The sequence below is a fragment of the Zea mays genome, chromosome 5 (assembly GCF_902167145.1).
Source record: "Zea mays cultivar B73 chromosome 5, Zm-B73-REFERENCE-NAM-5.0, whole genome shotgun sequence".
Lineage (NCBI taxonomy): Eukaryota > Viridiplantae > Streptophyta > Magnoliopsida > Poales > Poaceae > Zea > Zea mays.
Window position 1 is genome coordinate 162,458,530 of NC_050100.1, and position 24,862 is coordinate 162,483,391.

Genomic DNA, 24,862 nt, shown 5'->3' on the forward strand with positions numbered 1-24,862 from the left:
CCCCCATGGGAATGTAAACGAGAAAAAAAATTCACCCTCAACGGGGAAACATGGACATGGACGGGGAAGCATTCCCCATCCCTGTTTCCCGCGATGACCGTTAAACTTGCACGTGATAATATTTTTTGTGTAATAGTTAATTATAAAAACAAATAATTGTTGTTTCAAGAGATCCCTCATTGTACAAATGTGTTCATTTTAATGTACACATAACAATTTCTTACATAGACAATGTGTATAAGCGATAATGATTTGCATTAATAACAAAAGATGTATGTCCTAATTATAATTTAAGCGAGGACAGTGATCCCCATCTGGGATTTATCCCTGTGAAGATCGGAGATGAGGAAAACAAGTGTTCGTGGGGATCATCGCGGGGACAGGGATTGTCGGGGATAAGATCCACTGGGCCATGAGGGCCCACAAGTTAGAGGGAGGACAGATGAAGGTTCCACCTCGGAAGGACCCACCCCCGAGTAACCTCGAGGAAGCAAGCCCGGGGTCAGGCGAGGTGGAGCCAAAATAGGCGTCACGCGAATCAAGAGGAAGCCACTCGAGTGGATTCCGCACTCAGCCCATGATTGCTTCGTCACAAATGACTGATCGCATCGAGTACGTTTGCCGCCGAATCACGGCAGGGAAGTCAGTCCTCCTTCCACCAATGACCCGCGAACCTAGGCCAAAACCCCACTCATGACCTATGAGGTTGTAAATATGTGACCCACTTATGGTCTACCGAGCCTAGGCCTAAGTTCCCTAGAGATCTATAGGACTGGCAACACGACGAGTCACACTGAGGCTCAGGCTACAAAGGCCAGGGGTCAGCATGTCACATGAAGAGTGATGATGACGCCTGAGCTCATCGCCACCCATGAGTAGCTAGACTTAATGAGCCTGGCCAGAGTGCTCAAATGATCAAAACATAAAGTAATGAAGCATTCGAGGAGCGAGAAATGAATGAATAATTAAAAGGAGTGCGATTAAAAGAGGTTTTGACCGTCTTTTGTTTTGAAGGAGAAGCGTTGTCGTCCTTTGGCAAAGAAAAAGAAATGTCGCTGTCATAGTAGATAATCTTCTTTATGCGTTTCTTGTCCTCCTTCCTTTTTCCCGATCCCGAGCCAAAGATCTTTTCGCCATTGGGCTCGCCATCGATGGGGATCCTTTCCTTCTCGTCGGACACCTTCCTCTTGCCTTTGGAATCCATCTCTTTGGGTGGTTAGTCCCAATATGAAGAGACCGGTTTCAATACCAATTGAGAGCACCTAGAGGGGGTGAATAGGTGATCCTACAAAAAATAATCACTAAAAACACAAATTTGGTCTAAAAAGAAAGTTAGAGCAAAACTTAAACCAAGTTTGAGGGAGAAGAGAGAAAATTCCCTTTACTTGATTGCTCTTCAAAGATGTGAAATAAACTAAGAACAATATTCCAAGTGAATTAGGAGAACTGAGGAAGAGACAAAATCACAACGAAGTAAATGCACAGGAGACACAAGCAATTTTATCATGTGGTTCGGCCAAGCCTGAAATGTTTGATTACATCCATGTTGTGGTGTCCCAACGTACAAGGGTTGCACTCAACCCCTCTTAAGTGATCTAAAGATTGAACTTGAGTGCCACAGTTCTGCCTCATATCAAGATGGTTCCCTCTCGCAAGGAATCTCCACAATTTAGAGTCTCTTGCAGCCATACACAAAATCAGAGTTACAACTTATAGCACAAGAGAGGGAGAAGCTACACACACATGAGCAAATGCAGCAATACAACACAAGTGAGAAGATCACAAGTGTGCAAAGTCACACAGACACAAGAACACTCAGGAACAGCACCTAGATCACACTAAATCACTAGAATGCGTTGCAGTGTGGTGTCAGAGTTATGTGTTGCTATTGGATTGCTTGAGTTACTAAAGGTGGTCGCCATAGGGGTCCTTTTATAGCTCCTAAAGACCCCATAGTTGTTGCTCCTTTCTTGCAAAAAGATGCCAAAAAATCAGCTTCCCGGTGCCCACCGGATCGGGTCCACGTGCCCCAAATCTGGGATCCTCATCGGCACTTTCCTTCACTAATAGGCACCAGACCGATCTGGTGCACCTCCGCACCGGGTGCCACATCAGCTAGCCGTTGGCTCGCCCGCGCGTGTCAAAGACTAGCCATTGGAGGCGGTCCGGTGCGCCATCGGACCATGAACAATGACGGTCTGGTGAATTTTATAATAAAATTTCCGAGACCGCCGAGTTCAACTGTACAAGAGGTCCGGTGCATACGAACCGATCCGGTGCGCCGTGCCAGGCCGCCCAAACGGCTCTGTCCAGGCCCCTACAGACCCGGTTTGGTGAGGCCCAGAACAACCCAAGTGATGCTCTTTTGAGCCTATCTCCTTCAAACCTTTTTGGCTGTTCTTGGGGGCTTCCCTACTACTTAGACAAACATAGTTGTACATAATCTAATTGACTAAGTGTGAAACTCACCTCTTTCATAGATTTTCATCAGGGTTCCTGATTTGGGCTAAACCAAGCCCAAAACACACGTTTTGCTACAAAATGGGTTAGATAACAAGTGCAAGTGCTAGAAACATTGTAATGGACATATGCAACATGTCTAAGGGTGCAAACCTCATAGTTTTACCATTTTGCTCCAAGTTGCATTTTCAGGCCCCTGTTTCAGCTCTTTTGGACTTGAAACCTTCAAATTGCATCTCAGTGGACCTGTGCTCATACTCATATAAAACAAGTTAGTCTATGATGGTGTGTTGGACACTTAATCACCAAAACAGGTAGAAATTGCCCTATAGCACATTTCCCTTCCATTTCTACCGAGGGTAAACACTTCGTTCTACCCTGATACAGTAAACTCCTTCCACGAGAAGCCACTTGTAATTGGCCCCTCTTTGCTCTATAAAAGGATGATGGTCGACCGTGGTCTGGGAGGGCGAAGCCAGAGGAACGAGACGGACGACGCTCACGACTTAGCTAGGTAGCGAACACCCGATACGTAGCCCCTTAGAACACGCCACTCACAGAGACTTGGGAACTCCTCCCTCTCTCGCCCGCTCATAACCCTACTACAAGCATTGAGCAAGAAGGTGTCGGTAGCGCGAGCCATTGAAGGCTGGGTGTAGGGACGTTCTGCCCGAACCATTATAAGTATTGCGCCCACTAAGCACACCATCTGAATCGAGAATGTGCACACACAAATTTACTTGTCGAAGCTGGTATGAAACACCAACAGGGATGATGAGCCATTCCTCGACGAGAAATTCCGCGTTGACATCTCTAGTTATTGAGATAGTTGTTAGCATATAGATAAACCTTGCTTAAACATGATTATACTTCCCATTTACAAAGTAATACTATATGTGTATATTTATAATATCACTTTTTATATAGCACAAACGTATATGAGCTGCAGTGGATGAACATGAGCCCTCGCTTACCATACAACAATAACTCTTTATCTAAACATCGTCTAAATAGGAATGTAAATGGTATGAATGTTATACGTCCGTATTTAAATTTGATCCGTCTAAGAGAGTTAAGATCCGATCCGTATCCGAGTCTGGATATTGAGTATCAGATCTATATCCGTATCCATATACTCAAGGTGATATATTTAAGATGTTCAATATCTATTTAAATCTTATTTCACACAACTTAATAATGTTTATATCAGAAGAGAAAAATATGAAAATAAATATGAAATCCGATTACACCGCTAAATAAGAAATATAAGCTTTTACTGGGCCCAGGCTGGAACCTATGAGAGTCCGGCCCATTCTAGCGCTGCCAGCCTGTCACTGAAACTACCTGTGTCCGGACGCCCGATCTAGCAACTAGCAAGCGCCGCATCCCTCGCCTCTTCCCGACTTCCCCCCTCGATTCGATCCGAGCTCACTTCTAGGGTTCTTGGCCCCGCTCCACCGTCGCCCATGGCAGACGATGCCAACCGAGCGGTTCGTGCCTGTGCCCTAGTTTTTTTTTCCTGTGATGTCGCTGAAAGTTCCTTGCTTTGCTCATGTGCAGGCCTTCATGGAGCTGCAGTCCCGGATGATAGATACCACCGCGAAGATCAAGCAGGTTGCTCCCTTGGTCCCGTTCTCTGACCGGTTTCATAGGTTCCGGTCGTGCCTCATCTTAGGGCTTTTTAGTTGTCGGGTCTTGGTTTGTCCGGCGGGTTGAAACTTTGACGGTTGCTCTTCATATTGTCTGTTCAGTGCGGCTGCTGCTCGTAGTACAACTGTAGATTCTTCTGGATCTCGTCCGGTCAGCTATTGAGCTATCACACTTTGCTGTGCTGGAAACCCTTTTTTCAGCCAGTAATATGCTTTGGTTGTATGGGTGGCTCATTACATGCATTACTTCTACAACAGTCACTCACAATTTATGTAAAAATGGCCAGCTCGATGTCCAAGAATTTTGGCTTCTTAATGCAGTGATATTGTTTTCCTTTAATTTATTTTTTCTCCAAGAGCTCCCATATGAAGTGTAATGTTGAACCTTTTAAATTCAGATTAACATATGTGCTTTACAAAATTTTCTATCTTGTTTATTTCCTAGTAGGAACTCCAAAGCATGAGTAGAAAAGGAATTGATTTGGTTTTTGTTAGTTATTATTGAAAGAGAAATCAACAGTTTGCTAGTAATGTTGTGACTCAATCATTTCTGTCGGTGTACAATCATATTGCACAAAATTATTTACAGCCTTTGTAAATGCAAGCATATTAGTTCTGTTTGACTACCTTGATGGGTTCTACACTTGTACTCTGTTGTGATTTTACCTTTGATGGAAGCTTCTTTGTAAGGAAATTTCTATAGTAACTTCTAGCCTATGTCATAGAACCTCTGTTGCAATAATACCTTTCTTTCATCAGTTACAAACCCAAATGCGTTCTAAAGAAGGGGAAAAGAAGCGTGCCTACCTTACTTTGGAGGAACTTCGCCAGTTGCCAGATGATACCAACACCTACAAGACTGTCGGTAAGGAAGAAATTTCTTTCACTGGGTAGTCCTATTTTGCAATCTGAAACCTGAATCCTGGATAACCTATTTTTGGGTGTCCAATTTCTTGAAAATACGTTGAGTACCAATAGCTCATGTGCTAAAATTTCGCCATATAATGTCCAAACTGATCTCTCGTAACAACTGATGTAACTCAGTTGTGAGGTGTCAATGGTGGATATAATCATCTTTTGATCTAAGGTTGTTTCAAGTTCTGACACCTCACTTTTATTAGCATATTTGACAGTTAACAATATCTTGAGATATGGATATGGCACTTGAAAAGTATGAACTTGTGCTATCCTAATACATGGTTTAAGAAAAGTATGGATTTAGCACCTTTTGTGACGAACTGACGATGTCAAGGGCGTTAAACCCTTGGCTGGCTGGACCGCGGCTACGGAGCTCGTAGCCGTCGGCCGTCTTCTCCGGTGAGGTTATTCCCCTCTACCATAGGCTTAGAGAATAAGAGAGATGAGGCTAACAATCTGCTTGCCTTAATTGTCCTGGTTACAAGAATATATAGGGACATAGCCCAACTAACTGGAGTAACAAACTCCTGAAATTATGGAACTGATAACTCTTAAAGGGAAACTAATAATATCCTTCTGCCTTATCTACTCGATCAGCTCGAGCCAGCTGTGCGCGCGTCCCCCCTGGCCGCGCGTTCCTCTGCTCGGCGTACGTTCCTGGCCCGACGCCTCCTAGTGTAGACTTGTCCCCACATGACATCTCCCCCTCCGTCGAGACCCAGCTCGTCCCCGAGCTGGAACGCTGGATGCTTGGCACGGAATGTGTCGATGTCCTCCCAGGTGGCCGATGCAGCCGATTGACCTTTCCACTGAATCAGCACTTGGCGCACACCACGTGCAAGACGGTAGCGCATCGCGCGTTCCGGCTCCGGGACAACCGCTCCATGGTGAATCGTCGGCAGAGGTGGAGGTGCTGCTGGCGGTGTCCCATGGAATTTCTTGAGAAGTCCGACATGGAACACGTCATGCAGGCGGGCTCCGGTTGGCAAGTCGAGGCGGACGGCGACGTCGTTGATCATCTCGGTGATGCAGTAGGGCCCGAAATAGAGAGGCTTTAGCTTTCCCGTCGAGGCCTGAGGAAGCGAGGAGGCTGCACGCTGACGCAGGCGGAGGAGGACCCAGTCGCCTACTTGGTAGACCGCCTGGCAATGTCCGGCGTCGTAGTGGCGCTTCTGAACCTGCTGCGCCTGCTCTAGCCAAGAGCGAATGTCGGCGAGGAACTCGTCACGCTCTGCTATGCTCCGGGCGACAACAGCGACCCTCGTGTCGCCTGGCTCGTACGATCGGATTGACGGTGGATCGCGACCGTACACGACACGAAATGGCGTGTCGTGCAGGGATGTTTGGTACGCCGTATTGAAGATGAACTCCGCCCATGAAAGTCAACGCAGCCATTGTCGCGGCCTGTCCCCTGTAAGGCAGCGGAGATACATAATGATGACCCGGTTAGCCGCCTCGGACTGTCCATCCGACTGAGGGTGGAATGCCGTAGTCATGTGGAGCTTGGTCCCTGTCAGGCGCATGAGCTCGCGCCAGAATGTTGATGTGAAGACCGGATCGCGATCCGACACCATCGACTGTGGCACGCCATGCAGACGAACAATGTTGATGAAGAAAGCTTATGCGACAGACTCTGCCGAGTACGGGTGCGCCAGTGGTATAAAGTGGCAGTACTTGCTGAAACGGTCCACCACCGTCAAAATGACGGACTTGCCGCGCACTTTGGGCAGTGCCTCGATGAAATCCAGCGCTATGTCGGTCCAGACACTGTTCGGCACAGGCAGAGGTATGAGCAGTCCCGCCGGATTCAAGTGTTCCGACTTGTAACGTTGGCAAACGCTGCACTCCCGAACGAAATCCTGCACCAATTGTTTCATGTTAGGGAAATGGAAATCTCGGCAGAGTTGGTGCAGCGTCCTCTGAACGCCCTCGTGGCCGTCCTCGTGCACCGCCTGGACTATTTCCTGGATCAGGGTGGCGGCAGGCAGTATGTAGAGCCGGTCCTTGTATTGGATCATGCCGTCAACCAGGGACCAGGGCGCGCCACGTGCGCAACTGGTGATCTCCTGGCGCAACGCCACGAGTGTCGGGTCCGAGCCTTGGTGCTGTCGGAGCCGAGTGATGAAGTCGAAGCGTGGAGCCGAGAGCACTAGCGTGGCGCCTTCCTCGCCGTCCTCCGTGTCGCGGCGTGAGAGCGCGTCGGCGACCACGTTCGTCGCTCTGTATTTGTACTCGACGACGAAATTGAAGCCGAGAAGCTTCCCCACCCAACGGTGCTGGTGCGTCGTCGAGAGCCTCTGGTCCAGCAAGTATTTGAGGCTGTAGTGATCTGTCTTCACCAGAAAACGGTGTCCCCACAAGTACGGCCTCCAGTGTCGCACGACGTGAACAAGGCCGATGAGCTCACGCTCGCAGGCAGCGAGTGCGCGATGTCGAGGAGCGATCAGCCTGCTGAAGAAGGCGATCGGGTGGCATCCCTGGATGAGGACCGCGCCAAAAGCAAAAGAGGAAGCGTCGCACTCAACGGTGAAGGACTTGGCAAAATCTGGCATGGCGAGGACGGGCGCTGAAGTGACTGCAGACTTGAGGTCTTCAAAAGCCGCGGCCGCAGCGTCGTTCCAGGAGAACCCCTCCTTTTTTAGGAGAGCGGTCAGCGGGGCGGCGATCGTGCCGTAGTTGTGGACAAATTTGCGGTAGTATCCCGCCAAGCCGAGGAAGCCGCGCACAACCCGAGCGGACCGAGGGACAGGCCAGTCGCGGATGGCCTGCACCTTGGCCGGGTCCATGGCGACGCCGGACGCCGAGATGTTGTGGCCAAGGTAGGAGACCGACTGCTCGCCGAACGCGCGCTTGCTGTGCTTGACGAAGAGTTGGTGTCTCCGGAGCTCAGTGAGCACGACGCGAAGATGGCGCAGGTGCTCCGCCCATGTCTGGCTGTAGATAAGAATGTCATCGAAAAAGACAAGGACGAAGCGCCGCAGAAATGGCCGTAAGACGTCGTTCATGAGCGCCTAAAATGTTGCCGGGGCGTTGCACAATCCGAACGACATCACCAAAAATTCGTAGAGGTCGTCGTGAGTTCGAAACGCCGTCTTGTGGATGTCATCAGGCCACATGCGAACTTGGTGATATCCCGATCATAGGTCGAGTTTGGTGAAGAAGCGGGCACCGTGAAGTTCGTCGAGCAGCTCATCGACGACGGGAATCGGGAACGCGTCCTTGATGCTGAGCGCGTTCAGGGCCCGATAGTCGACGCAAAAACGCCATGCGCTGTCCGCCTTCTTGACGAGGAGTACCGGCGATGAGAACGCCGAGACGCTGTGACGGACGATGCCTTGTGTGATCATTGCGGCGCATTGCCGCTCCATCTCGTCCTTGTGTGCAGCCGGGTAGCGATAGGGGCGAACCGCCACCGGCTGTGCATCGGGCTTGAGGGTGATGGTATGGTCACAATTGCGCGTGGGTGGCAGTCCTTGCGGCTCCCTGAAGACATCCCCGAAACCGGCAAGGAGCTCATCGAGCAAAGGCGCCGATGTCGCGGCCGCACAGGACTCCACCGCCTCCGGAAGCGGCACCCCTGCCCAGCAGATCGTGCGGCCTTGGCGCACGAATGACACCGTGCCCGCGATGAAGTCCCACGTCAAACGCTCGAGGTTCTCCATCCACTGGGTGCCGAGCACCAAGTCATACCCTGCAAGCGGTATGTTGGGGCGAAGGCAAAGACGCCACCCTTCGCTCGAGGCCTTCGCTGCAGTCGTTGGTCCAACGGAGATAAAACGGGCAGGGACACCCTTTGCCCCGTACGACATCAGACGAAGGCCTGCGACGAGGTCATCCCACCGCGCGGACTCGTCCAGCTCGGAGGCCCACGGGTGATCCGGCCCATTGTAACGGGCCCTGCGTGGCCGCTGCGCGTTACGAGCCTAATTTGTAAAGGCATCCCTGTAATTACAGTCTGTAACCCTGCTTTATGAGAATATTCTGGGGATAACCTAGGTGTCTGAGGGCACATGCGTCCTTAACACGAGACGCTGGGCGCTCAGATACCTATAAATACCCCCGCACAGTGCCCGTGAGAGGCTAGATTAACAAAGCTTTTGCCATCTCGTGCGAGAACCATGCTTACGTCAACTCTCATCCCCGTTGGATCCTCTTGCACCTGATAGCAAGTTCCAACATTTGACGCCCACCGTTCGTGCTACGAGAAAACCACCCGCGATGGCACCCAAGAAAGCTAACCCGAAGGCTGACGAGGCTGCGAAGGCAGCACTACTTGCTGCAAGAAAGGGCAAGGCCCTCGCCCTCACCCAATCCACCCACCAAGAGGCCACTGAAGACGACGTTCTCCGCACCTGCGAAGACGACCCCCTCCGCACCTGCGGCCCTGAAGGACAATCGCAGCCACCCCCAGGCTTCGCCCCACTGGAGGGCGCGGACCTCACTGAGGACGGTGAAGTCCTCGACGTCTCAGCGGAAGAACAGCTACAGCTGCGCGCCCTGCGCCTCAAGAACCGCAATCTCCAGAGGCAGAAAGAGATACTGGAGGCCAAGCGCCAGCGCGTGTCCGCACTAGCCAAAGTGCGGCAAATGATACGCGACGAAGAGCATAAGGCCCAGGACCTCGAGCGGGAGATCGCGCTGATGCAGCGCGAAGGCCACCTTGGCCTGCAGCACGGGCCACCCCCGCAGCAGCAATTGGAAGACACGCACGAAGGCCACCTCGGCCTGCAGCATGGGCCACCCCTGCAACAGCGCGCACAACCGCAAGACCCGCGTTTCCCCCAGCGCGACCACACTTCCCCGCACGCCGCGCCATTCCAAGGGGTCAACTACCTGGACGAGCGAAGTCCCCTGGCGCCACACCTGCAAGTGACGCCTTGGCCCGCTAACTTCCGGGCAGGGACCTATCCCAAGTACAACGGCAGCACCGACCCAGCACAATACATAATGAGTTATCAGGTCGCCGTTGCATCTTCCGGAGGGGACGACGCCACAATGGCCAAGTCTTTCATCATCGCCCTCGAAGGCCCAGCTCTCACCTGGTTCACCAGGTTGCCTCCGCTGTCCATTGATTCCTGGAGAAGCCTCCGGGACAAGTTCCTGCTCAACTTCCAAGGGTACCGCCCAGACACCGACGCCTTGGCCGAACTCTCGCTCTGCAAGCAGCTGGAAAAGGAGACTCTGCGGGAGTATTACCGCAAATTCTTAACACTCAAGTCACAACTGCCCTCAGTCGATGACCAGATCGCTATCCACTACGCTATCAGTGGCCTTCGCGCCGGCGTCCTCTATAGCCACTGCATCAGAGATCCGCCCAAGAACCTCCAGGAATTATATCAGCTGTTTGAAAAATACGCCAAATCCGAAGAGCTCCACCAGCGCAAGGTTGAGTCCCAAAGGAAGCCTAAGGATGCTCCACAGTCCAGCCGCACGTGGACGAGGACTCCGCAGCAAGACTCCGGTCGAGACGGCCGCAATCAACAGCAAGTGCACAACATCGCCAACCAGCACCCCGCTGCTGAGGCCCCTCGTCGCCAGGAATATCCCCCCAGGGCCGCGGAAATGGAACTCGCGACAGGGGTCGGGGGCGTGCGCAGCCGCCACGCCGATTCTACTGCCTCTTCCATGGCGAAGACTGCGCCCACCAAACCAAAGACTGCCCAGAAACGAAGGCCACCAAAGACAGGATGGCACGGGCGCAACCAGCCGACAACCCCAGAGTTGTCGCACACACTTACCAGCAACCCCCTCCACCATATATCCACGCCCCCGCCCCGCATCCACCGCACCACGCTTACCAACACCATCCGGAAGTACAAATCGTACCTCCCCCACCCCCACCACCACACCAGCAACATCAAAACATCCCCCACGCCCCAAAGCAGGAAGACTTCGCCGATCAGCCGTATCGCGGAGTCATTCACATGATAACTGGGGGGTCCAGCACTGATTTCGATACAAAGCGGCAGAAGCGGGACCACTACCGCAGCATCAACCACGTCGACGTCACTGGCCCAGTCGTGCAGACAAAGTGGTCCCACATACCGCTAACCTTCGACGCACGAGACGTCGACCTGCACAGCGCCCCCCACAGCGACGCCATGGTTATCAATTGCAGCGTGGCAGGCTGGGACCTGCACAAAGTCCTAGTCGACAATGGCAGTCAGGCGGACATCATCTTCCTCCACGCCTTCGATCGCATGGGCATAAGCCACAGCCTGCTCAAGCCTTCGGACAACCCGTTGTATGGCTTCGGCGGCAAGGGCACCTTTCCTGTCGGCAAAATAGAGCTGCCTCTCTCCTTCGGTGTAGCACCCAATGCCCGAAGCGAGCAAGTAACATTTGATATTGTGGATATGGTATATCCATACAATGCCATCATGGGCCGGGGCTCCATCAATAAGTTCGAAGCAGCCATTCACAGACTGTACCTATGTATGAAGATACCAGGTCCGTTAGGCGTTATTACGGTCTACGGCAATCAACAGACTGCGCGCAACATAGAGCGAGACTTCGTGCCCGGTCAGAGAAACGTGCACTGCCTCACGGCCCAGCGCGAGGTCCCCGCACCCGCCAGCCCAACCGATAAACAGCACGACAAGGCACAGCTGCAGAGCAACGACGGGACCAAGACTGTCCCCCTCGACCAGGCCACGCCCAAGCAGACAGTCACTATCAGCGAAGACCTCACTTCGCATGAAGAGGAGAAGCTCTTCTGCTGTCTGTCCAAGAACAAAGATGTCTTCGCCTGGTCAGCCCTCGACCTGGTCGGGGTCAGCCGATCCATAATTGAGCACAGCTTGGGAATCGACCCTTCGGTGAGGCCGAAAAAACAGCGGCTTCGCAAGATGCCCGACGAGAAGACAGAGGCCGCCAAGGCAGAAGTGCACCGCCTCCTGGAAGCCAACTTCATCGAGCCGGTGGCTTACCCCACGTGGCTCTCCAATGTTGTGATGGTGCAGAAAAAGAGCGGGAAGTGGCGAATGTGCATCGACTTCACCAGTCTCAATAAGGCTTGCCCAAAGGACAACTTCCCGTTGCCGCGGATCGACCAAATAGTCGATAGCGCGGCCGGATGCGAAGTCATGTCACTCCTCGACTGCTTCTCCGGTTACCAACAGATATACATGAAGGAGGAAGACAAGGCTAGCACCAGCTTTATAACGCCCTTCGGCACATATTGCTTCATCAGGATGCCGGAGGGACTCAAGAACGCCGGGTCCACCTTTTCCAGGCTTACCAAGACAGTGCTCGACGGGCAGGTTGGCAGAAATATATTCACATATATGGACGACATCGTCGTCGCCAGCAAGAGCAAGGCGGACCATCTCACTGACCTTGCCGAGACATTCGCGAACATGCGAGACGCACGACTCCGCCTAAACCCGGAAAAGTGCGTCTTCGGCGTTCGCCAAGGCAAAATATTGGGCTACCTGGTATCACACCGTGGCATCGAGGCCAACCCAACCAAGATTCAAGCCATCATAAACATGAGGCCTCCGCAGTCCGCCAGAGACGTCCAGCGCTTGACGGGGAGATTGGCCGCCCTCAACAGATTCATCTCCAGATCCGCTGAGCGAAGTCTCCCTTTCCTCAAAACTCTCCGTGGCGCAAAAGACTTCGCTTGGGGACCAGAGCAGGCAGCGGCCTTCGCCTCATTAAAACAGTACCTGTCGGAGTTGGCAGTCCTTACAAGCCCCGACTCTTCACTACCTCTGTTGCTCTATGTTGCGGCTTCGCCGCATGCGGTCAGCGCGACACTGGTGCAGGAGCAGACAGTTGAGGGCGTGATCAGGCAGTGCCCAATTTATTATGTCTCCGAAGTGCTGACGCCGTCCAAATGTAACATGACAGAGCTGGAGAAGATTGCCTACGCAGTCGTTATGTCTTCGCGCAAATTGCGCCATTACTTTGAAGCATTCAAGGTCCGGGTCACCTCAGACAGGGGACTCGACGAATTGTTCAGAAACCCGGAAGCATCGGTGAGGATTGCCAAGTGGGCGGCCGAACTCTCCGGATACCACATCAATTTCGAGCCCAGAACAGCCATCAAGTCACAAGTCCTGGCAGACTTCGTCGTCGACTGGACTGGGCCAACAACACAGCCGGACCCGTCCGCAGAAAAGGTTTGGACGATCCACTGCGACGGCGCATGGTGCCATGCGGGGGCAGGCGCCGCGGCAGTCATCACCTCGCCAACCGGAGTCAAGCACAGATATGCGGCTCGCCTCAGCTTCGCTCTGGAATCCGACAGATGCACAAATAACATAGCAGAATACGAAGCAGTCATCCTCGGTCTCCGCAAGCTGAGGGCCCTTGGGGTCACCACCTGCATCATCAGAACAGACTCCAAGGTAGTTGCTGGCCAGGTCGAGAAAGACTATGCAGCAAAAGACACCGCACTCATGCAATACCTCGCGGCCATCCGAAGTCTCGAGAGACAATTCAAGGGATTCACTTTGCAGCATGTGGACCGGGCCAAGAATGAAGAGGCCGACACATTGGCCAAGGCTGCCGCCAGAGGCGAGCCCCTGCCCTCCGACGTGTTCTACCACGTCATCGCACACCAGCCGTCCGGAGCCCCGAAGGGCTCCAAATAACCAATGACAGCGAGGGCCACCGAATAGTCAACCTTATCATGACCGAAGACTGGCGGGCACCAATAACTCTGTTCCTACAGGGGTATTATCACCCAACCGACATCAACGAGGCCAAGCGCCTCAAACATCGAAGCCGGGACTTCGCACTGATTGAGGGCCAACTCTACAAGAAGGGGGTCAGTCAACCAATGCTCAAATGCGTCACCGAAACCGAAGGTGTCTAGATCCTACGCGAAGTCCACAGTGGTACATGCGGCTCTCACGCAGGGCCAAGGGCCCTAGCTGCTAAGGTGATCCGCCAAGGTTTCTACTGGCCCGCAATGATCTGCGCCGCAAATCGGGTCACAAGGTCCTGCGAAGCCTGCCAGAAGTTTTCCCCTCGATCAGGCAGCCCTTCGCAATTTACAAAGCTGATCGCCCACACATGGCCTCTCCAGCGCTGGGGCCTAGACATCGTCGGGCCCCTACCCACGGCTCAGGGGAACCTTGAGTTCGCCTTCGTCGCTGTCGAATACTTCACCAAATGGATCGAGGCAAGGGCTGTCTCCACAATAACATCAAAAACTGCCCAAAAATTCTTTTGGCAAAACATTGTTTGCCGCTTCGGAGTACCGTCCGAACTAACAGTCGACAACGGCAAGCAGTTTGACAGCCAAGACTTCAAGGATTTTTGCTTCTCCATCGGCACCAAGCTTGCCTTCGCCTCAGTCTATCACCCGCAGTCCAACGGAGTTGTGGAACGCGCCAATGGAAAAATCTTCACAGCCGTCAAAAAGATGCTCCTCGACGAAAAAAGGGCAAGTGGGCCGATTTGTTACCCGAGGCGGTCTGGGCACTAAACACGACTGAGTGCAGGGCGACCGGGTTCACTCCTTTCCGCCTTCTATACGGATCGGAGGCTATGACCCCACAAGAAATAAAACATGGGTCCCCGCGAACAGTTCCTTCAGCCGTCCCCGACGTGGACGAGGCCACTTCAAAGGATCTCATCGATGGAGACCGAGTCTTCGCCCTACAAGCACTAAACAAATACCAAGCCCAGACAAAAGCATGGCGCGACCATGCAGTCATCCCAAGGGAATTCAACGAAGGGGACCTCGTACTCGTCCGAACAGCTCGGACAGAGTCCAGGGGCAAGCTGGAGCCCAGGTGGGAGGGCCCGTTCATAGTCAAGACGAAAGCTTCCCCCAGCGCTTACAGGCTCACAACGCCAAGCGGCGAAGACCTGGAGCACTCCTGGAACATCGACAACCTCCGCAAATTTTTTGTTTGACTCATCAGGGCTGATTCGCCCTTGTAATTCGCAAAAACAATTTTATTCTGGCCCGCACTCTTTTCCTCCCGGGGGGTGAGGTTTTTAACGAGGCGAAGCCATGTAATATACAAGTGAAAAATCCCCCGCAAAAACATGCGTCGAAAAAAGACCGCGACGACGGTCTTCGACATTCGACCAATACGAAGTCACCACGAGGCTCAGCGCTAGCCACCCTCGCGTGTGACAACTCCGTGCAGAAGTCGCCTAAGGGTGCAGCCGGATTAGCACAACAGGTGCGAAAAATCGAAGTCTACCGCGAAGACTTACCGTGCAGAAGTCGCCTAAGGGTGCAGCCGGATTAGCACAACAAGTGCGAAAAATCGAAGTCTACCGCGAAGACTTACCGTGCAGGAGTCGCCTAAGGGTGCAGCCGGATTAGCACAACAAGTGCGAAAAATCGAAGTCTACCGCGAAGACTTACCGTGCAGAAGTCGCCTAAGGGTGCAGCCGGATTAGCACAACAAGTGCGAAAAATCGAAGTCTACCGCGAAGACTTACCGTGCAGAAGTCGCCTAAGGGTGCAGCCGGATTAGCACAACAAGTGCGAAAAATTGAAGTCTACCGCGAGGACTTACCGTGCAGAAGTCGCCTAAGGGTGCAGCCGGATTAGCACAACAAGTGCGAATAATCGAAGTCTACCGCGAAGATTAGCCGCGCAGAAGTCGCCTAAGGGTGCAGCCGGACTAGCACAGCAAGTGCGAAAAACCGAAGTCTACTGCAAAGACCATCCGCGCAGAAGTTGCCCGAGGGCACAGCCGTACGAAGCGTAACAAAAGCAAAAACGACCACACCAAACTGTCCGCGCCAAGACCGACTATATACGCACCAGTCCAGCATAACAAATACACCTGACCAAGCACGTAACGCCTTCGCGAGCATAGCCAAATGTGCGAGGGCACACAACTTCATCATACAAGCCTTTACACATGTACAAGCGAGGGCATCACACTCTACATCGGCTCAACCTTCGGAATAATTCCCATCTCCCTATAGTTAAATAACATAATCCTAAGCTCCTCACCCGCAAAAAGACTTCGCAATTCCCCTTCACCTGTACTCGCGGCGGCAGGCAAGGACAACAGTTCCTGCCGGCTAGCCCTACTCACACGAAGCCGACCGCCCTCCACCCCGCTCACTCTACGCTTCGCAACCGCCCTTCGCCGCCTGCGCCCAGTACTCGGACCAGGCACATCTTCTGTGTCCGCAGCGTGCGGTGAAGCCTCCGCCGCTGCCACATCCAAGGCCGCAAAATAGTCCAAGTCCTCCTCCGACGACTCCTCAGTCCACTCAACCGAGCTCCCAGAGTCAGCAAAATCAGAAAACTCAGATGCAGACCCATCATATTTATTACCACCATCCACGGTCGAAGCCGCCAAAAAATTAGTAGTGGCGGTTGCGTGCGCAGGCCCAAAATCTTGAACCTGCGCAGCAACCAAAATTCAGCAACATATCCAAAATTCCCTAACTACCCACACCCACTACGCCACCTGCGAAGACCCAGCCGTCGCGGGAGCCTCCGCTGTTGCCTCCGCTGTCGCCTCCGCCGCCACCATCGCAGGATCTTCAGCCCTCGGCGCAGCGGCTGCGGGGGCATCAGGAGCGCCTCCGGCGGTCTCTGGGGGCGGGCCTCCGCCGGCCGCAGCGGCTGCGGGGGCATCAGGAGCGCCTTCGGCAGTCTCCGGGGGCGGCTCCAGGGCGGCCTCGGACACGGCCTCCGCCGGGTTCGACTCCGGGTCAGGCAGCGCGCTGTTCAACGCCCCGAAATCATCCACCCTCTCGCCACGCGCCGCCTAAGACACAACACACATATTCAGCAAACCCACACATAGCCCACATCCAGCAAATGTCAAACAAAAGCCAAACGTTACCTGAGCCCTCGCCGTCTCGGCCCGCTCCCTGACCACCTCTCGACCGTGCGGGCCCCACATCCGGTCGTAGATGGCTTCGGCGGACTCCTTCACTATAGGGTCCTCAACCTTGTAGATATCTCGCTCAAAATCCTCGTCAGCTTGGTCGAAGACCTCAAAGTGCCGGCACCCTTCGCGAGAGAGCGCGTTCATCGCCCCCTCGCAGGTGACCAGGGAGGCATACGACATAAACCCCTCCACAATAGTGGGGAGTGCCTGCAACTCCTCCTGTACCCACTCCAGGCAGCGAAGTCCGGGCTCTCGGTCCGGCACTTCAAAGTCACCGGTCCGCGCGCCCAGCTCATGGTATGAATCCATAAGCTGTTTGCGCGTCCGCTCAGCCTCCGCGCGCGTCGCGGCCTCGGTCCTCTCCACACGGCTCTGCAGGGCGTTGAGCCGCTCCTCCAACTGCGCGGCGCGCTCCCTGGCAAGACTGCCCTCCGCCCGCGCCAAATTGGCCTCCGCCAGCGCAGCCTGCGCCTTGGCGAGGGCCTCATTGGCCTCCCTCCTCTCCTCCACCAATTGGCGCCGGAGGTCAGTCTTTTCCCCCTCCAGCGTGGCCACCTTGTCCGCCAGCTTGCGGCACTTACTGTCGGCGACCGATTTTTCCCGGACGGCGTCAGCATGTTGCGTCCGAAGTCTCTCGACTTCGGCAGACACAACTGCCGTGAGGGCCCCCGACGCCGCGCGGTCTGCGAAGTCAGCCGCCTGCAAAACACACGTAAGACCGCGGCCCCAACAAAGCCGATAAAAAAAACCGAAGTCTAGCTCAATGTACCTGACTTAGCGCCTCCTTCATCTCCTTCAGCCGGCGGGACACAGCGCCCGCCTCGTCCCTGACAGCAGCGAGTGCCGGCATCTCGCCTCCGGCACTAAGAGCACCGCCCTTCGCCTTCGGCACTACGGCAGCCGCCGTGGTCGCCGCGGCAGGCGCAACAATAACAAGTTGGCCTTCGTCCGACCCTGCGACGTATCAACGAATTAAAAAAAAAGCCAACGACTTACCACCAAGATAGTCGTCAACACTAATATCGGTGGCGAAGTCGGCGACGCGCTTGCCCGGCGACGGCAACCCTCGGGCCGCCTTCGCGACCTCCGGCGCCCTGCTGGACGGCGGCACAGTCTTCGCAGACTTGGAACCACCGGCGCCAGCCGCAGCCTCCGCCGCCTTGCTAGACGCAGGGACGGCCGACTTCGCCGCCAGCGGCGGCTTGCCTCCGCCGGGGGCAGCAGCCTTCGCAGCCCCTCGCTGCCTCTTCGGCCTGGCTTCATGAAGCCTGACAACCGCCTGGCGCTTCTGTGCAGCTCCCTGGCGATCCTTGTCCATCACTGCCGACACAACATCAGCAATATTCCGCCCGTAAGGAAACACTCCATTCACGAACCATGCGAGATGTAAAAAAGTCTTCGCCGGCCGCGCGGGGGATAGGAACATTTCTAGGCCACCAACCCCCGGTAACCCTCAGCATCCGCGCCGAAGACTCCCGAAGCTCGGGCGAAGACATCCTTCCCCCCGGGGCCGCGCATGTCCTCATCAATTCTCTAGCAAAACCATCGGAAACCCCAAGTCCTCCCATAGCAGTACCTAGTTTCCTCTTTTTGAGGATGGGGCGGCCGCCGGCGCAGGGTCGTCTCCAGACTCTACCACCGGCTTCTTCCCGCGGCGGTCCACATCGTCTTGGCCGGGATAGCCGTTATACGACAGTCGATTCAATTCAAAAACCCTGTTCAAACGGTCATTCGACCCGCGGATATCCCAGCTACGCTGGCCCTCTGTCCTCGGCACGTACCGACCAACGATCCGCACCGCCCCATCCTCCGCCTCACGTACAAAGGCGGCCGGATCGCGGCTTTGCAGATCCAGCGCGAAGGCAGGACTTCGCACCAGCTTCCCACCATGGGAAGGCATCTGGCGAGGGCACACTTCGCCCAACGCCCAGCCATGCGCCAAGGGCCATACCCCGTACGCCACAAATTCTTCAACCAAATCGTGCCCACTGCTCAGGCCGGCGGCGCACCGAAGGGCCCCTTCGTTCGCATCCTCCTCCGCCACCTCAAAGGGCGGGTATGCTGAGTAAAAATGCGAACACATCTCAGACACGGGGAGCCCCTCATGGTCTTCGACGGTACCCTCCGCGACGTAAAACCAAAACTCATTCCAATTGCCCCACTTGTTGCGGGCGCAAGGGACTAACTCGACTACCTCCATCGTGGTCTTGCCGGTCTTCGGCGTAAACGTACACGACCCAAACTGAGCAACTTCATCTCCAATCATCCTCTTCGGCCAGTGCAGGCAATAGTACTTCGCAAAGACTTCGACTGATGGCTGCCCGCCGTACGAAGTCGTCGCCCAGACATACTTCGACAGAGCCACCACGGCATTCGGAGTCAGCTGATGTATCTGAACATTAAATCTGCGCAGGACTTCTCCAACAAATCGGTGCGCAGGCAGGCGGAGACCGGCGGCGAAGAACGCCTCGAACACAACCAACTCGCCCTCCGGCTCGGGGACTTCCTCCGTCCCCGGGACACGAGCAACTCCGCCGCCAAAGTAACCCAACCGCTGCATATCTTGCACGCGGACCGACGACATCCTCGACACACCAAAATCCACCGTATCGCCGGCGCGCAACTCCTCCGCCACCAAAGTACTCAGCGTCTCCTCAGACGAGGCGTCGGCCGGCGGCGTAGCGGCAGCAGAAGAAGAGGAGGTCGGCATCGCTACGTACCGTCGGCGGCGGCGGGCGGTCTGCTTCACTCGAGCCAGATCTCCGGCGAAAAAGAGCAAGGAGGGCAGACGAGCAGCAAGACGGTGGAAAAGGCGGCTAGGGTTTTCACGGAGCGTGGAAAGTGAAGTTCAAAAAGCGCCGACCCCCGCCCCCTTTTATACACAGGGCGCGGCGCTTCGGGAAACCCGCAGTCCAACAGTACGGTGTCAATCAACGGTCATGTCAAAAACCCCCGCGGAACCACTTCGAGCGAGGGCAGCGTCTCCGCCATCTAGCGACGTCTTCGGCACCAGATGACTTTGTCGAACTGGTCCCTCGGAGGGCAAATGTTGGGGCGAAGGCAAAGACGCCACCCTTCGCTCGAGGCCTTCGCTGCAGTCGTTGGTCCAACGGAGATAAAACGGGCAGGGACACCCTTCGCCCCGTACGACATCAGACGAAGGCCTGCGACGAGGTCATCCCACCGTGCGGACTCGTCCAGCTCGGAGGCCCACGGGTGATCCGGCCCATTGTAACGGGCCCTGCGTGGTCGCTGCGCGTTACGGGCCTAATTTGTAAAGGCATCCCTGTAATTACAGTCTGTAACCCTGCTTTATGGGAATATTCTGGGGATAACCTAGGTGTCTGAGGGCACATGCGTCCTTAACACGAGACGCTGGGCGCTCAGATACCTATAAATACCCCCGCACAGTACCCGTGAGAGGCTAGATTAACAGAGCTTTTGCCATCTCGTGCGAGAACCCTGCTTACGTCAACTCTCATCCCCGTTGGATCCTCTTGCACCTGATAGCAAGTTCCAACACGGTAGAACGAACAGGTCGACGGCGAAACTGAAATCGTTAATGGTGATTGGGGCATGCCGGATGACCCTCGGACATGGCACCTTGTCGCCCTTAGCCACCGTTGCCGTGAGTCGCGGTCGGGGTAGGATGGGCAGCCCGGATCGTCGCGCCGCCTCTTCAACAATGAAGTAGTGGGTGGAGCCAGTATCGAGGAGGGCGATGATAGTTGTCGCGCCCACCACGACGCGGATCTGCATGGTCTTGCCCATGGACACGCCCGCCACTGCATGGAGGGAAAAGATGGGCACGTCCGTCTCCCCTGTGTCGGCTGCTGCAGCAGCGCTGCTGTCTATAGCGTCGTCGATCTCCACGCCCTCGATGAAGAAAAGGCGCTTGCAGAACCTGTTGTGGCCCCGAGTATACCGTTCATTGCAGTTGAAGCACAGGTTTTGGCGGCGCCGCTCTGCCATCTCGTCCGGAGTGAGGCGTCGCTGGTTCCCTTCGCCGCGACCCTGCTGGGCGACCACCGGAGGGGCGGAATGTGCCATCAGTGGCGGAGTCGCAGGGAGTGCGGCCCGAGGGTTGTATGCGGATGGCTGACCGCGCGATGGCGCCCGAGGAGGTTGCTGCGCCGGCCGCTCAGACTCCATTAGTTCCACCTGCCGCGCTAAGCTCATGGCTGCCACGAGCGTCTCTGGGCCGTGAATGCGGACGACGTGGCTGAGTGGTGGAAGAAGACCCCCCGTGAAGAGCTGTACGCGTTGAGCCTCGTCAAGGCGACCCGCGCGAGGCAGGAGGGCTTGGAAACGATTGGCGTACTCCTCGACTGTGCTCGAACGCCGGCATTCGGCGAGCTCGAACATTGGGGCTGAACGGAGGGGAGGCCCAAATCGCAGGTTCAGGAGCTCCTTGAATCGCCCCCACGTTGGTGTGCCCTCGTCCTCTTGTAGTTGGGTGTACCACAGCTGCGCGATGTCGTCCATATGGTACGAAGCTCGTCCCACGCGTTCCTCCGCCATAGTGCGATGCTGGCGAAAGTAGGCCTCACACTTGTTGAGGAAGAGCATTGGATCTGTCGTGTCGTCAAAGCGGGGAAAATGCCACTTTTTGTGTTGCGGCGGCGGGTCCGGATCACACATTCCATCCGACCGTCGTCTGCCGCCGTTATCCGATGTTGAGTCGGATTTTTCCTTCAAGGCGGTCACCTCTGCCTTCATGTATTGGAGCTCCGAGGTGAGGGATTTCAGCGATGCAAGTACGTCGGCGAGGGTAGGGTCGGTCATGGTGGCTGGTGATGTTGCGGAGGCAGTGGAAGATTGTGGTGATGGCGGCGGCTGAAAATGGCGGCTGTTGGAGGCTGCAGAAGAGGTGTTGAGTTGGGATGGTGAGGATCGTCTAGATCGCGATACCAGGTTGTCAAGGGCGTTAAACCCTTGGCTGGCTGGACCGCGGCTACGGAACTCGTAGCCGTCGGCCGTCTTCTCCGGTGAGGTTATTCCCCTCTACCGTAGGCTTAGAGAATAAGAGAGATGAGGCTAACAATCTGCTTGCCTTAATTGTCCTGGTTACAAGAATATATAGGGCCATAGCCCAACTAACTGGAGTAACAAACTCCTGAAATTATGGAACTGATAACTCTTAAAGGGAAACTAATAATATCCTTCTGCCTTATCTACTCGATCAGCTCGAGCCAGCTGTGCGCGCGTCCCCCCTGGCCGCGCGTTCCTCTGCTCGGCGTACGTCCCTGGCCCGGCGCCTCCTAGTGTAGACTTGTCCCCACATGACAGACGAATCGAGGAACCAAACAAGTAAAACAGAACACTAATAAACATTAGAGAATTCTGAGACATTAATAGCAAAGGAGGTTATTAAGTTTGAGCTATGTTTCATTTTCTTAGAGCACCCCTCTGCTGTAAGTGTAATCAATTTTTGAGTGGTTGTGTCAAATTCACTGGAGAAAACTTGCGGACCTACTTTCACATTTCACTGCCTCTGGTCACCTTTTAGTAGACTAGTAGTAAAAGTGAAAGGTGGTACTAGTCTTTTTGTATATTGTTGCTGCAGGCAATATCCCTAAACAGCAGTCATCCAAATGATTTTGAATGTATTAAGAAAGCAGCCAAATGTATCTGAGAGTGGAAGGTTTCATTTTTTGAAATGTCATTGGTCTCAGATCCAACCTAGGAGGAACTAGTTGGTTTTTCATTGAGAAGAAGAAATTGCCACCCAAACCTAAGTTGAACAGTACTCGAATCTAGGTCGTTGGAATGCACAACCAAACCTGTCACCCTGACTAACTAAGCTAGGCACACCTCCATTCCTGTTATAGTCAACTCCTGCAATTGGTTCAATGTTGCTTGTTGTGTTATTCTATTGATTCGATGTTGCCTGTTGTGTTATTCCAATAAATGGCATATGATGAAAAATGCGAAATCATGCAATATGATATGGTCGTAGAACTTGCAAGTTATTCCAGTTGCTCAACTAAATTCTACTGGATATGTTTTTCTTTTGAAACATATAACATTAAATGCGTAGCTGGAAAACTTTTATTGCAGCTGTCCAACTTTGAGTGAGATGTTATATGTGCCTTGCTTTCCGTTGGTTTGATGACGGCTGCTTTTGTTTGCAGGAAAAGTGTAAGTAAATGAGGAAGACCATCTTGACCATGGGCGAGTTCAATTTCATTTTCTTGTATGGTGCTGTGATGCAAAATACGGTATCGTGTATTTCATTTTCCCCCCACGTCCATCTGTTGCCAGGTTTATTCTGGAGCCGAAGTCAGTTCTGTTCAATGAGCAGGAGCAAAAGCTTAATGACAGTGAGAGTGCGATAGCTTCAATGCAGGTATGCTTGATCGCTGATCCTGTCTTACCAGATTGTGTCGAGACAGAAATAAGCATAGATTTCTCACCGTTTGTCTGTTATTTTCTGGTTAGACATCCAAAGACTACCTTGAGAAACAGCAGGGCGAAGTGGAGAACAATATTAGGGAGCTGCTTCAACAGGACCCAGGACTTGCGCGTCAGATCCTCTCAATGACCGTTCAATGAGAGTTGTTTTTCTCTCCATTTAATTTTTTAGATAATTTGTAATGTCGCAGTTTGATCAGTCATGCTGTGGTCTTGCCTTATCTGTGAGACATGTGCGGTCTGTAATTTCTGAGGTGTTTGGCTGGTGGAATGATGTGGTCCATCATTATCTCACTCTAGTGCTTTGTTTGGTTTGTGGAATAGATTGAGTTAATTCATCATCATCCCATTCCTCACAAGCTAACAATTAATGCAAATAATAGCATAAGGAATGGGTTATTTCACTGAGGGTTAGTTTGGAAACTCAAATTCCCAAGAGGATTAGAGAGGATTGAGGTAATGAACTGATTTTCTCCTCAATCCCTCCAAGCTAGCACTAAATGTGAGGTATAGGCTCGTGATGCATCGCTGAGTCTAGGATAAATTGGTTTCAGGTAAACACACCGTCATGTACGAACAGAAGAATTTCCAGTTGCTTCAACAATAGTTTGTTGACTTGTTTGGTTCCACTTAAGTTTAATTTCTATCCCATCAAATGTTTAAATGATAATTATAAGTATATTTATCTAAAAAATAGACAGATTTATTAAACCTAATTAAGTCTATATATAATACTTGTAATTGATGTTTAATTATTTGATGTGGCACGAACTAAATTTTTAAGGAGGGAAACCAAAAACTCGTGGCAGATATTACGCATTTGAGTGTTTCGGAGATATGTTCGGTTTGATGAGTGGGATGGTATTAGACCATCTGACCGTAGCTCCGAATGCAATCTGGTTGGCTGGTTGCTCGACCTAGGGTAACACTTAACATCTTTTCGAGCCTTTTTGTGATACCTACTTCCAGCTGCTCCCTGGATTATTTATGGATGCGCCAAATCGATTTGAGCTATATAATAGACTAGAATTACCACTAGGTGGATCAGGATAACGAGACAGTTTGTGCATGTGCTAAATAAACTTGAGCTAAATCATTCATTGGCTAAATGCAAAATTCAAATAAGGTAAGGCAGTATGTAAACTAACATTAATACTAGGAGGAGCAGGATGAGAAGATGAAGTATATGTGTTACTAGTTATGTTATAAATAACTTTTTTTTAGATATATAGCTTTTATTACACACCTAGATATTCATTATATTTAGATATATACATGTGATACATAGAAACAATATGTATCTAGAAAAAGATATATTGCACATAGATAAATATTGTCAATGTACTTTTTGGTATGGCTATTCTTCTACATGTCCAGTGCACACGAAAGATCTGGGTGAAATAGTAACAACTAGTTTGGCCCTTTGGGTTATATATACCATCTCATATTAGCTCCACAAGGAGTCTTGCCCCCTTTAATAGATATAACAACCTTGTGAGAGCTAGGAAGACCTTTTATATAGTGAGGAGATTAGAGAAGTGTTAATCTTATGATTAGCCACTTGTGTGCATTCACCACCCATATTATTAG

At 53.0% G+C, this 24,862-nt stretch overlaps 1 protein-coding gene across 1 annotated transcript; it reads left to right on the forward strand.

The window, feature by feature from the left end:
- Positions 1-3,756: 3,756 nt before the first annotated feature.
- Positions 3,757-23,686, forward strand: LOC100282212 (uncharacterized). The gene is made up of 6 exons (NM_001155124.2): positions 3,757-3,950; positions 4,021-4,074; positions 4,869-4,974; positions 22,993-22,999; positions 23,123-23,207; positions 23,300-23,686. The coding sequence occupies exons 1-6, from the start codon at positions 3,927-3,929 to the stop codon at positions 23,411-23,413; spliced, it is 390 nt and encodes a 129-aa protein (NP_001148596.2). The 5' UTR covers positions 3,757-3,926; the 3' UTR covers positions 23,414-23,686.
- Positions 23,687-24,862: the final 1,176 nt, after the last annotated feature.

What these genes read in the sequence shown, in the direction of transcription:
- LOC100282212 (NM_001155124.2), top strand. Translation starts at nt 3,927, where the DNA reads ATGGCAGACGATGCCAACCGAGCG. An exon ending in CCACCGCGAAGATCAAGCAG is followed by an intron (nt 4,075 to 4,868) that starts GTTGCTCCCTTG and finishes TTCTTTCATCAG; the next exon opens with TTACAAACCCAAATGCGTTC. An exon ending in GTGCGATAGCTTCAATGCAG is followed by an intron (nt 23,208 to 23,299) that starts GTATGCTTGATC and finishes TTTTCTGGTTAG; the next exon opens with ACATCCAAAGACTACCTTGA.